General features: G+C 43.4%; 1 protein-coding gene across 4 annotated transcripts in view; it reads left to right on the top strand.

The window, feature by feature from the left end:
- The window catches only part of GYG2 (glycogenin 2), a 34,360-nt gene extending 27,064 nt beyond the window's left edge, over positions 1-7,296 (top strand). For 2 of the 4 annotated variants that reach the window (XM_033117994.1, XM_033118146.1), the window contains exons 9-10: positions 97-204; positions 5,479-7,296. In XM_033117994.1, the coding sequence (XP_032973885.1) occupies positions 97-204; positions 5,479-5,640 (270 nt within the window). In that variant the 3' untranslated portion in view covers positions 5,641-7,296. The remainder of the gene's footprint in view (positions 1-96; positions 205-5,478) is intronic. The other 2 variants (XM_033118065.1, XM_033118230.1) reach the window with 2 other exon arrangements.
- Positions 7,297-14,430: the final 7,134 nt, after the last annotated feature.

Raw genomic sequence — 14,430 nt, 5'->3', positions numbered from 1 at the left:
CTTCCCCCAGGGAGAAAGGGTTCTCTGTCATTCTGGTTAAGGTTGCCATTCTCTGAAGCTCGCCGCAGACTAACGATGGGATGGTTATGTTTCTAGCAGCCAGTGGATAAGAGAGAAGGTGGCCCGTCTGAGAAGTCGGTGGAACTAAGCCAGGAGCCCCCTGTGGATGTCACCAGGGACCCCAGGCCTCAAGATGCATTGCAGGTGGTTCCTCGATCCTTTGCTAGCCCAGCGGCTGTGCTGGGTGCTTCCACTCTCACGGGGGCTGGCTGCATGCACGCACCAGCCGTTGTTACCTTGATTTCCAGCCTCACTTTGTTGAAATAGAACTCACCTGCTTCTCCCAGTGGCTGCAATCCGTCTCTCTTCTCTCCAGCTTTTTCCTGGGTGCTCGGTCCACTCTTTCCCCGCCTTAACAAGCATGCCTTTTTTAAAAGCTGTTCCATGAAAGTTAATTGACCTTGAGGGGCTGTGCTTTCTTTTTTTCCTAGACAGCATGGAAACGAATGCCCAGTGATCCATTGTCTAAAATGATCCATTCTCTAAAAGCTGGAAAATGGACGGGCGGGGGTGAACGGTGTGCTTCAAATCGAGCAGGCTATGATTCCTTGTTTAGGGTTGAAAAAAGGACATATTCCTTCTTTCGGGATGAAATGCACGATGCCTTCTCCTGGCCTTCCTCGTATAGATAGGTCTCAAACCTCATTCTCGCCTTGGGTGCATTCCATGAAAGTGATTGCTAATTTTTCGGTAACGATGGTCTAATGACACCTCCCAGGGGTCCCTGCGATAAGGGCACTGTGCCCGTTCATGTGGGTTCCACTTTACCTCACCACCTGCCTGCCCCACTGTGGGGTTAGCTCTTAATCTAGAAATCTGTGGTGAGGGAAGACGCAACCATTCCCTCTATTTGGAATATGACCTGCTAGATGGTGAATACTTGAGTTTGCCTGATGCCTTTACCAGAATTTACTGTGGGAGAACACGTGAATGTGTTTGTCACTCAATGCCAAGTGCTATATCTAGTTTGAATGGATTTCTGGAGCTCTGGGTGACAGGGTTCCTTCCGAAACTTGGCTGGTTAGCGTGTCCAGCATGAGCTTGTCCCTTTGTCACCGTCAGCCCCCGAATAATGACTTGGGGACTGCACCAACTGGATGTATGGTTATTAGTGGGTCACGTGGTACCGTGGTTATATTGACATGCCTACTGTGGACAGCTCGGCCGTGTGGCAGGTGTGGGATGGCAGTTGAGTTCATTGCCTTCTCTTAGTGTCCATGAGATGGAAACGGAGGTGCCCACCTGACAGAGCTGGGGGCTGGACATTAGATGGGAGACTAGTCTGGAAGAAACCCAAGTGAGTGCTTTCGGTCCAGGCCTACCACCATCTCAGGATGGCACCCAAAACCTCCTGCCTCCTGGAGCGATGCATGTGTGTGGGGTGACGTCCCGTGACGGGGGTGTTGTGAGCAGCCAGGAAACAGGCTTACAAGCCAGTTGTTTGTTTGCTGACCGGGCGTGCATTGCCATTTCTTTCTTGGTGTGTCTTCCCTATACTGCAGATTACCTGTTTAGTATTTTGTGCACAACCCTGTTATCGTGTTTCCCTGAAAATAAGGCCTAGCTAGACCATCAGCTCTAATGCATCTTTTGGAGGAAAATGAATATAAAAACCGGTATAATTTTTGCCCCAAAAGACTCATTAGAGCTGATGGTCCGGCTAGGTCTTATTTTCGGGGAAACACGGTAGATAAAATCGAGGGGCATTGCCGTTTTGTCTGATACCGACAGCCTCCTGCCTCATGGATGATGCAATTACCACACTGTTTCCTGCTGAGCAGTGGTGTGGGATGGGGCACCACGGATCCCACTAATTCCAGAAATTTTTAGTGCCCAGGAAGTTATTGAACCCTCATCAAACTGCTGTCCTGGAAAACATCATTTTCTGCTCTTGACAATTTCCTTCCCATAGAGGACGGCTATGTTTGGGTAAAATATGCGGGAGTTGACTAGAGAGAGCTGAGCCTTCAACGTAAAAACCCTTTAAAACCATTTAAGCAAATAATCAGAGAGAGTACTGTGTACCCAGACATAGAAATTGCAAGTACCTGGTGTCCAGCACCCTTCCCACTGACGCTTAGTATCTGGGAAATAAGTGAGTCCGTTCAGTGTCTGCGTATGTGTGTATGTGTGTGGTGTATGAGTGTGTGTGTGTATGAATGATTACTACCACGTGTGTTTTGTTGTTTTAGAAAGTCAATCTGTGACAAAAATCAAGCTTTATAAATATTAAATGAATGAAAGTTACACGATAGCTTTAATGTAAAAATTCTTAATTTTGAGTACGGAATTTAATATTTCTCCTTCTCATCTCTTTCTAAAATGCGTTAGGGCATTTAAAAAGAGATGAATAGGTAATGACTCTTTTAGCTACCCAGTTTTCCTAGGAAAAGTAGAATCTGTTGAAAGTCATCTGCAGGTTAGCACATTCATTATGCCTTTTATAAAAATTTAGAATTAAATAGTATAATTTGGAGTAGAAAGAAGGAGCTCGGACTACTGCATCCTTGATGAAAACCTTGATGAACTCCAATAATACTGTGAATTTGTGCTAGAAATCATGTTATAAGTTTTAGTTTATGTTAAATAACTTTATTTTCACTAATTCCTACAGAATATCACTACAATTTGGGTTCAATTCAAAAAACGTTGTGCAGTATTATTGCAATATTTTATTACATGAAAACATTATTAAATTCAAAAAGTTAAATGCAAAAAAAACCAACCTTCCAAAAACCCCCACTTAGCTATTTATGGCTGTTTTGACAGTTATATATTGGTTCTGAAGGCTGTCTCATCACTTATCTCTGTTACACTCCCACCACCTATGCATTATTTCCTGGGTCTTAGGTTGAGGCAAAAGTCATTGCGGTTTAAAAGGTTAAAAATAATTGCAAAAACCACAATTACTTTTGCACCCACCTAATACTACAAAATATCCTCCAGCATTATAGTACCATTCATTCCCTCCCTGCCCCAAAGCAAAACAATGCAATTACGTAAAGCAACTACATAAATGCATTCATTTTCAAATTTCAAAAAGAAAAAAAAAAAAAAGACAACTCAACAGCAGCAATCCTACTCCATGTAGTTGGGACCCAAAGATGACCCAGAATTGCTTGGTTCACACCAAAAACAAAGCCAATTTACATTAGGAGATCATAGAACAAAATGAAACAAAACAAAAAAACATAAAAATATAGCCTAAACATTTTATCTTGACTTAAAATATATACAAGTCCATTCATTTATGGTTTCCTAGAGCATGAGTGGGCTAATGTCTTCTTTCTGGTGTGAAACAAATACTCAAAATGGCATCATGGAATACAGAAATTGCATCTTTCTGATTTACAGTTTTGGATTTTTAAAGTGAAACAGGAATTAATGACACCTATAGAGCGATTTGAGTGCAGCCTTTCAATGTTTAAAACTTTCCTCCCAATTTTTACCATTGCCGTGAACACTAATTGGACAGCAACTTTTCAAAATGACTCACTTTTATTGAGTCTTTACAAGGCATTGAATTTACTCTTAATAGATATAACTCTTTACATTCATAATATTTCTTTGGTTTTACATTTTACTGTTATAGTTCGGCATTTAGAATAGAAAGAATAGAATGGAAAGCATTGTGATAAATGAAGAATATGTTATTACAATAGTATTCATTTATAATTCAACAAAAGCACATATTTTATTACATTACATCTGTATTCCCCTATCTATTTAAGCACAGCGGGCTTAAGTAATTTTGGCGTTATGTACATGGAACAGTTAGAAAGCTTACAATCTTCTGAGAGAGTAGAATATCAGGGAGCACTAGGAAGGAACCCAGTGCAAGATTCATCTAAGCATGAGCTTCTACCTGTGGGAGCGAGGATTTAAGTAAATGTCAGTAAAAAGTGCCACTGCTGTGACTGAATTTACGGAATAATATTTTATGGAATACTGTTGAGGTTTACATACCACTCTTATTCTCATACTTAATACTTCTGAATACCTCAAGCCCCGGCTAACTAATCTTTCCAGAATTGGATTAGTATTTCACTAATATTAAATTATTCTAGTTCTTGATAGGTGAAGGTTAACGTTATAATTCCCTGTTTCGTATTTTGCTTAGGCAACTTTGCTTTCCTTTTGCTCCATCTCTATACCGTTACACCCTTCCTGAATGCTCATCTGTCACCCCTGGTCACTGTCTCATGTGTCCTATTCTAATGTGGGCTCTTGAAGACTTATAGGTGGAATGGTAAGAAGGGGTTGGGGAGAACTACCCCGAGAAAAAGTATCTCACAAGCGAAACAGAATGTTTTTCCTGAAGACTAAGAACAGCAAGCTCAAATAATGTCTTTGATCTCTTTCCCCATGAGATCTTTAAAACAGGCAAGGTTTAGGAATTCAGGAGAAGGAAGAAAAGGAGAAACCACCTTGCCAATTAGGAGTCTCGAGATCCCCTGTCACTTATCCATCAAGAAAGCAAGTGTCTTACAGAAAAACTGAGTGAGGAAAAGCCAGATGTCCACATGTGTATGTTTGAAAGTCTTTTCCTGAACTTTGATAAGGAACGTTTAAAGTAAGTGTCTTTATTAGTTTTGTTGCCCGATTTGAGTGCCACACACAAGTGTGCATGTGTGTGTGTTTCTGTGCTCCCACATTTGTGTGTTTCTGTATTCTCTCACACGTATCTTTTAAGAAGGTAGAAACTCTGCCATTGCAAGAAGGAAGCTACTTAAATTACTACTTAAGAGACATTGCTGCGAAGCCCAGAATACTCTAGGATTTATTTACACAAGTTGAACATTTTCTTTATTTCACGAAGTTTGAAGAATGGGATTTTTTTTTGTCATTGTTTGATTATAGCAGGGGTGCCAAAAAAATATGTACACATGACTTGTATTCATCTTTTGTTATTGGTATATATTGAGAATTACAATTTTAATACAGATTTTTTTCTTGCTTAAAATGTGTATACTTTTTTTTTTTTTGGCATCCTCTGTATATACTGTTACAAAACATTGAGGTTTTGGTGGGTGAAAGTATTAAATCATAGGTGTGTGTGTGTGTGTGTGTGTGTGTGTGTGTGTGACATGGTTTAGTGGCTAGAAATTAAAGCGATTCTTAGGAAAAAGTGAACACATGTACAATTACAGTTTATCACATTTCAAAAAAAAAAACGTAGGCAAAAAAGAAAACTTCTTAAAAGATTATCAGTTTTGTTTTTTTAATGTTTTGTGTTTGTTACATTACGATTTATACTTTGTTCTGAAGAAAAGCAGTCCCGACTAGCCCTGGGAACGCTCCCGCTGAGACCTGAGGTCCCTTTGCAGAAGCGATGGCCGAACCAAATGGCTGCCATGGGCGTGTGACGCTGTCCGCTGGCAGCTTCCACAACGTCTCCTGCTGGCTTGTATTCCCTAGGTCAACCTGGCTATCTCCGTTTCCGAGATTTCCATAGAGGAAAAGGTCATGGAGCTGAGCCCTGAGGAAGAGAGGCGGCAGTGGGAAGAGGGTCGCATCGATTACATGGGGAAGGACGCTTTTGCCCGCATTCAGGAGAAGCTGGACCGGTTTCTGCAGTAGCGTGTGCGTTTCCGTCGCGTGGAGCTCAGCTCTGTGATGCTGGGTTGTATGGACAGCCCTCCAGTCCTTCCAAAGGGGAAAAGCCGTTCAACTACGTGCCTCTATTTATGCTTATTTATGGATCACCACCTGGAGTGCCTCAGCTTGCAGCCCCCCCGGCTGCTCCACCCACCCACACCTTCTCGACTTCTCTGACAGGTCGCTCCTTCCTCTCACCGTGTCAGCAGAAGGCAGCAGGAAGAAGCTTCTCGTAGACCCTTGAGAACAGCCTTGACAGGTGTCACTGTGTCTATCCTATATGGGGTTGAACGTCACAGCACATTTTCTTCTGTCCCTAAGCTAACAACTCTAGTATGATGTGTTCAGGACCTTGGGGAGCCTCAAGGACCAGGAAAAATCCTTTCCTTCGGGAAACGCTCAGACAGCGTAAATGTGCCTCTCTTTTTACACGTTGCGAAGCATAGCTGAGACGTGACATGGCTGTCATTTCTCTTCTGCAAAAACCCAATAGGACTTCCAACTGCCATTGACAGACACCCAATTTGGGGAACGCCACAGGTGTCTGGAAGAAAAATTCTAGCTGGCGTGGGAAACGGAACCTCTCCTGAACTGCTCGAAGCTGCTGGTTTAACAGAACCAAGGTTGAATCCGAGTGGCTTCTGGTGACAGCTCGTTCCTAACAGGATCTGGAGGGGAGGGGCTCTTTTGTTTTGGAGGCGAAACCATTGGAGGTCCGTTGCACTCGACTTCTCTTCACTGGGTCTCACTACCTCAGTTCTCAATAGCCATTGAGTCACTGTGGTCTGAGCCATTTCAACTCAGCTCTTTTGCAGGGATGCTGTTTTCTATGAGATTGGACACTGCCTTCCATGAGAAAGCCTCCTCTTCATTTTGTGATTGGATGCAGCACATTGGGACATACGTGCTCTTTGTGGCCACCACAATCATAATTAAAAATGGACAGCATTGTACCACACAGAACAGAATGCGATCTTGTTTTGTTTGTTTAAAGAAAGTTTGAATGGTGGTTTTATCATGCACGTATGGCAGAAAACCATGCACGAATTAGACACAGGTTTGGAAGAAGGTGAGAGGGCTCTGTTAAAATTCAGTGGCAGTGTTGGGCCACATTTTCATTACCTGAAGCAAGTTAGCTTGGCCAGGAGCATCTGGGTTGAATTTATGGCATTCAGGTGTGGAATTGGCTTGGGCAAGATATGTCTTAGGGACGTGTTATTTCTCGTTACATCCAGGTGGTTGATGATCTGACGTCTTGGTTGGTGTCTCACACACATATGCCCCTGCAGGGGTTCCCTGAAAATAGCGATGGGGACATAGCCGCTGGTGGGTCAGGTGGGGTGGTGGTGGACCATCAGAGGAAAGCCAAAAATTTGTGGCAGACAAAGAACATTGGTGTTCTGTGCTCTGGGGTTGGGCGATGAAACCAGACGCCTGAGACTGGCATCCTTGAGAGGGAAGGACCCCAGATGATAAATATTTGAGTCTGGTTCAGCCTCTCAGGGGGAGAACATTTGTGTGTATGGGCAGTGGGTCACTGGCTGAAGGTACACATCCAACATGGACACCTGTGGTACTTTGCAGTGTCTGTCGTCACCTTTGGATGGACGCTGACGCATTTGAATTAAAATTTTACAACAGCAGTGTGGTTTCCCTACTGGTATGTCCGTGCATTTGAGAGATCAGAATAATATTTGTATTTGATAGAGGCAAGGGATGTGGCTGCCTTTCTCCTACAGTAAATGTAAATTACCAAGGTTTTTTTTTTTTTTTTTTTTTTTTTTTTTTTTTAAGAATTGCCATTAGCAGTAAAATGTATAGAATTAGGGAAGCTGCACATTTTCCAAGCATCCATCCATCCATCCATCCATCCATCCATCATCCATCCATCATCCATCCATCCATCCATCCATCCATCACCCATCCATCCATCCATCCATCATCCATCCATCCATCATCCATCCATCCATCCATCATCCATCCATCCATCATCCATCCATCCATCCATCCATCCATCACCCATCCATCCATCCATCCATCATCCATCCATCCATCATCCATCCATCCATCCATCCATCCATCCATCACCCATCCATCCATCCATCCATCATCCTTCCATCCATCCATCCATCCATCCATCTATCCATCATCCATCCATCCATCATCTATCCATCATCCATCATCTATACATCATCTATTCATCCATCCATCCCTTGGTTATTGACCTCTCTGCCAGGCACTGTGACATGTTTTAAATCAATACATGAGAAGTTCAAGAACATTTCAATAGCTTCCGAATGACATCTGTAAGAGGTATAATACTGTTATTTCCTAAATGATGCCAGTGCCAGGATCTATGTTATGTCATGTCAGGTCTACAGAATTATGTAAGTTGGGTCTCTGAGAGATGTGATTTGGCCTGTACTATCACTGGTGTGCTGGTATATAGAAAGGGTTTTTAAAAAACAAACAAAACAAACCCCATTTTATTGTTCTAGAAATACTATTGAAATATTTTTGGCAGGAGGAAATGGCATCGGGAGGACAAGCATTTTTAGGTAAATTGACTTGGCCGGGTGGATTAAGGTAGATAGCTTTAGAGGAACAAAGTATAGGACTTTCACACCCCTGAGTCACTCACATCCTGCTGACACCATCGTCTGGTACTTGAATGCTTTTAATGCAAATGAGTTTCAGTGATGGGGACCCTTCCGGCCACCACTCCTGATTTAGGCAAAGCAGACAAGCTGTCCTTTCTCATTTTATCGACCTCTGTTCTTTAGAGTTTGGTGCCATTGGTACAAATCAGAACAGTGCCTTAGGTTGTTATAAATGGGGTGGCTTGTCTACCAGCGGTTTCCCTCATGCTAAGAAACAAAATGGGACTGTGTTTCTTGGCACACACAACCCGTTGAAACACATTGCCGCAGCTGCAAGCATACCTAGTGTGTGAAATATGCTTTGCAGATAAAACATATTTTCTTTGCAGCTTAGTAGCAAAAAACTGAAATGAAACAAAGTACCAGAAGTATTACCAACGTAGCTCCAATGTAATTGTTAACCAATTTGTGATCAGAGGGAACCAGCAGTTCAATTATCATAGTCAAATCCGCGGTGGGAAAAGGAAAACGACATCCTCAAGAGAATAGCAGGGGGTCTGAGCTTGGTTACAAGCCCCATGTGTGGCTGTGTACCTCTGAGCGTCTTTAATGCTGAGACCCGGAAATGCTGCAGGTAATACTGAGAACAGAACCTGCTAACATACACTCGAGTATTTCCCAGACTTGCCTGGCTCAATTTCCACCCTCTTCTCTTTCTTGGAACCCTTTCCTCCTGACGGCCTCCTGGCCTGATTTCAGCCCATGTGACGTCGTTCCTTGGCCCCTGTCCAAAGAACGCAGACATTGACTTTTTGTCCCGGGACACACTGCTTAGTTAGCTTGCATTCGAGTGTGTTTATTCCGTTGAAGTGGATCAGAGGGGGATGGAACAAAGGAACAAAGGCCAACCAGAATGTAGAGCAGAGCGTCTGGAAAGAGCGAGTCTTGTTTGAGTGTATCTGGGTGTGTGTGGGGGCGGCGGGGGAGAAGCTGAGTATTGGTGGCTGGCAGCGGGCCCTGTCTGGTCATCGTGCCCGTACATAGACCATGTGGAATCAGAAAAGACAGTGTCCTCTGTCCAGGGATTCCCCAGAGGCTTGGTGAGTTTGGCCGCACAGCAGTATTGCAGGTTGTGACTGGGGAATGGCCATTGCCTGTGGCCCCCGCCAACAGCACCTCCTGAGTTGGGCCAGGTTTCTGTCCCTTCCATCCATTCCAAAGGCTGTCACCTACAACGTCCAGTGAAAATCTGTTCAGGTTCTCTCCTTGGGGGAAGAATAGCCCGCCCCCTATCTGGAAGTGTCCCCAGCCTCTGCTCCTGGGATCTGACAGCCTCTGTTAAGTAGGCTGACCTTTGATATACAAATGTAGTATTTGGTGTTTGCAGTGCTCTGAGAAGACAGCGAGGGGTTTGGTTCCCCAGTGGAAACCTGACTTCTGTCTCCCTTGGGGATCTGTTTGCTGGCAACGAAAACTCACCTGGGTTGCTTAAGCAAAAGCATGCATGTGTGGTGAGCATGGGGGGTCCTGCAGCGATAAAGTGACGAGAGACGGTTCAAGAGACAAGACAGGAAGCGGGCAGGGCTTTTCTCAATCTGGAACCGGGAAGCACCCATGGTGAGCCCAGCCTGGGTCCCCCTTGGGCGCCTCTGGTTGGGGAGGACACGACATGTTGCTCTACCATCCCACCTTGTCCCTGGTGGGGAAGGGAGACCCATAAGTAGTATTGGGTGCCATTAGTGGAAGCCTCGGAAGAGATGGCAGAGCAGAAGGAAGAAGAAAGTCCACGACCACGTTCCTCATCACCGTCCTTCAAGGAGAGCAGGCTGTGGCCTTTTTCGCACACTCGTGGCGACATGGGGCCAGCCCCTGACCCACGGGCTCACACAGGATACGCCCATGTTGGGAGAATGAAAGGGCGGTGATCTGTAAGGCACTGAGAACAGCGCCTGCAATGGATCCAGGACTCGATCCTCGGGCGTTTTTGTTTTCACCCTGAAGCCACAGATGTCCATCCTCGGTGTGGGGGGGCCTCGCCCAGTCAAAGGCCTGAATAGACGAAAAGGCTGAGAAAGAAAACACTCTGTCTCTGCCTGTGGGTCCTCGGGCTGGGACCTGAGTCGTATGCTGCCTTCAGCGTCAGACTCGGACTCAGCATTGGCTCCCCTGAGTCTCCAACTTGCCAAGGGCATATCCTGCGACTTCTCGGCCTCCGTGCTCCTGTGAGAAAAATGTTTATAATTAATTTTCTGTCTTCCTCTCGTCTAGCTATGAAATCCCCAACTCGTTGTGTTTCTCGGGAGGGCATTCCTAAGGACAATCAGGAGGCTTGATTTTTGTTAACAGAGCCGTGGTGGAGGGATGGACACGCCACATCCTACGGCAATGCACGTTTGATAAGAAGGTAATTTTGTTGTTGTTGTCGGTTTGGATTAGAAACGTGAAAATGAAACCACCCAAGTGTCCGTCACTGGTTGCATGGACCGATGGAATATCACACAGCGGATGGCTTGTTCGTCACCTGCAGACTAGCAGGGCTTGATCAGGCATATTTCTGCAAGTGTAAGGGGTCAGTCATTTGAAGGACAGTTCACAAAATTGTCACTGAAGGCCTGACCTGACCACATCTGTAGTGTACGTGGGACAGTGTTAACGACAGCTGCAGAAAGGGTGTTTTGTTTGTCTGTCCTGTGATATTTATCATAGACCCAGCGCATTGCAAGGTTAAGTTATCAGAGGCAGACTCAGCTCGTCTCAGAAGACTCTCTCTTGGGTGGCTGTCGGTTCTCGGAGCCAAAAGGTAGACCCATTATCTGGCACCTTTTATCGTGTAGCTAACTGATTTCTGGTTCCGGTTGAGGAGACAGGAAGACAGCTCAGTACCCAGCCTAGACCTTTGGGATTCTTTTCGTTTTTCGGGAGGGTCACTTCGTAAGGTCTGTAAATGTCTGACCACCACGCCGTACACCTGATGCTAATACTGAATGTCCACTGTCATGAAAAATGTAAAAAAAGCTAAAAAAAGGAATGTTTTTGCTCTGTTGTGATAATGAGACCTTGGTTACAAAGCGCTATTCCTCTTACAGCATGGAAAATGCAGACTTCCGTTTTTTATTTTCTATGTTAAAGACGCACAGATTGTGCTTTCTGCACTGGCCTGGTTCTCCTTCACTTAGGACAAACCGGGCAGTGTCTTTCCCCCAAAACTCAAAAAAGCTGGTAATTTCAACATCAGCCTTTGCCCGGTGTAGAGCCTGCAGCAAGAAAAAAAAAAAAAAAGGCTCTTGTGATGAGCTATGGAAAAGCCTACTGGATTTTTTACAAACAACTTTCATTTACATGTCATGAAATGCGCCTGCGGAAAGTGTACAAGTCAATGATTTTCAGTAAATTTAGCGAGTGGTGCCAAGCGTCCGCACCGTCTTGATTTCGGACACTTCCATTTCTCCAGCAGGATGTTTCATGTCCGTTTAGGGTCAATCCCTACACCCCACCCCAGCCCCTGACGACCTGTAACCTTGTCTCTGTCTGTACAGATTTACCTTTTCTGGACACCTCATGTAAGTGTAATCATACGCGGACGCTCGTATCTGGCTTCTTTCACTGAGCGTGAGGGTTTTTTTTTCTTCTTCTGAGGTCCGAACACGTTGCAGCGTGTGTCAGAGCTTCCTTTTTAATAACATTAATATAATACACAACTATATTAATATAGTTAATTAACTATATTAACATTTAAGGAATCTATAATAACATTAGTATAATATATGACTACCTTATATAATATATAACATTAATATAATACACAACTACATTAATATAACAATTAACATGTAAATAATATATAATAACATATTATTATAATATACGACTACATTAATAACAGTTTAACATATTAATATAATATATAATATTAATATAATGTACATTAATATAACAGTTAATTAACATATTAATGTAATATATAATAACATTAGTATAATATACGACTACATAACAATATAGTTAACATAATTACTATAATATATAGTAAAATTAATATAATATACAACTACATTAGTATAATATAGTTAATTAACATATAATTAATATAATATATAATGAAACTAATATACAACTTCATTACTAAAATAGTTAACATAATTACTATAATACATAACGTTATTAATATAATATACAACTACATTACTACAGTTAGTTGACATAATTAATATACAGTAACATTAACATACAACCACATTGCTACAGTATAGTTAATTACCAATATAATACACAATAACATGAATATAATATACAACTACATTACTACAATAGTAACAATGTATAGTAACATTATAAATGATATACAACTACATTGGTACAATATTAACATACAATTGATACAATCACAGATCACTAATGTAACACAACCACATAAATACAAGATACAGTGAATTAGCGTGTAATATAATATGTAACAGGACATTACTAAATGGGAGCCGTGACAGGTAATAACACCCGTTGGATGGATATTTTGTGTACCCACTCACCTGTCAGTAGACACTTGGGTTGTTTCGGCACTTGGGCAGTCCCGCCGTGAACGTACCTGGACGCACTTTCGTGCACATGCACGTTTCCATGTCTCTTGCACGTGCACCGAGGCGCGGAATAGCTGAGTCGTGTGGGAACGTTCTGGTTTATGTCGAGTAATGGCCAGACTGTTTTCCAAAGGGGCTGCTCCCTTCTGTCCCCCATCACCAAGGTCAGAGGGTTCTGGTTTCCTCACTGTCCGTCCTTTTATTCCTGCCGTCCCTGTGGGAGGTGGCATCTCATCGTGGTTGCCATTTGCTTTTCCCTGGTGACGAGGGTCCTGAGCATCTTTTCATGTGCTTGTTGGCCATTTGTATCTTCAGGAAAACGTTTATTCATGTGTCCTGTCTAGTTCTTAGATCATTTCTCTTATTATACAGTCGTACTCGTTGGCAAATGTAAACATAAAAGGATAAAATGCAATCTATTTTAAAAGTAAAGTAAAAAGATAAATAAGTCTGCAGCTTTTCATTTTCTTAACGGTGTTCTTTGAAGTACAAATGCTTGGATATCTGATGATCTCTTATCTTTTTTTTTTTTTTTTTTTTGTCATAGAGCAGGCTTTTCTGGTGACTTATCTAAAACAAAAAAATCCCTTCCTAACTCAAGATGACAATGATTTTCTCCCAAGTTTTGTTTGGAATGTTTTGTAGATTTTTATTGCTTATGTTTAGGTGTCTGAAAAGTTTTGGTTCGCTTTTGTGCCTGGTGTGAGATAAAGCTAAATCGTTCTTGTCACATGAGCACAGCCCTGTGTGTTGAACACTTCACCGCATGTTTAACAGGCGGACAGATGGGACCAGTCAAAGCTGAGTGTTCTGCAACGTCATCCCCGTTTGGATCTTTCCGTAGATTTCCCCAGGGAGAGAAAGAAGGAGCGGGGTTCAGAAACAGCCCGTGCAAAGCTCCCCATTTGTGAGTCTGCAGGCTGAGCACCGCCAGCTGTGGGAGGAAGCTGGGTTTCAAGGCCTCTGAAAGCAGACACTGCAGGGGAGGGGTTGTGCTGCTGTTGTCACTTCGCCTCTCTAACCTGTCGGGCGAGTTGCAAACATGAAGTGAACTTTAACCTGTCGTAAATGCTCTGCCCTCATCTTGGCCAAGAGTCTAGGAGCAGGTGTGCAGGTCTTTCAGACAGAGACAGAGCTTGGTCAGTGCAGTCTTAGATCAGCTGTGTCCCCCATGCATGGCTGGGTCCCTGCTGAGCAGACGTGGGGCTAAACAGTGCGTCCTTCCTCTTTGGGTCTGTGGGCAGTGCCCCCGCTCCCCTCCCACCTGCTTCACACAAGCTTTCCCCAGAATCAGCGTGGGGCACATTCCCCGAGAAACATGTAAAATGAAAGGCTGCAAACGTTAAATACTTAACAGAGCTCCGAGAGGAAAGAGATCTGACTCAAAACGGACGGGAGCATACAAGAGCGCTTTAAAGGATGTGAAAAAGACAAAAAAAAAAAAAAAGGAAAGAAAGCCCCAAAGCAGGTTTTCTGCGGGAATTCCAGATGTTTAAAAGCCAGCTGGAACCTCTAAATTGGGAGCACGTCCGTCTGTGGCCGAGGTTCTACAGGTGTGGTGCAAGTTGGGGTTTTTGAGAAAACAGACAAGACGGGCG

Source organism: Rhinolophus ferrumequinum, chromosome X (assembly GCF_004115265.2).
Source record: "Rhinolophus ferrumequinum isolate MPI-CBG mRhiFer1 chromosome X, mRhiFer1_v1.p, whole genome shotgun sequence".
NCBI lineage: Eukaryota > Metazoa > Chordata > Mammalia > Chiroptera > Rhinolophidae > Rhinolophus > Rhinolophus ferrumequinum.
The sequence above is the reverse complement of the archived record's forward strand: the minus strand, read 5'-3'. Positions and strand labels throughout refer to the sequence as shown.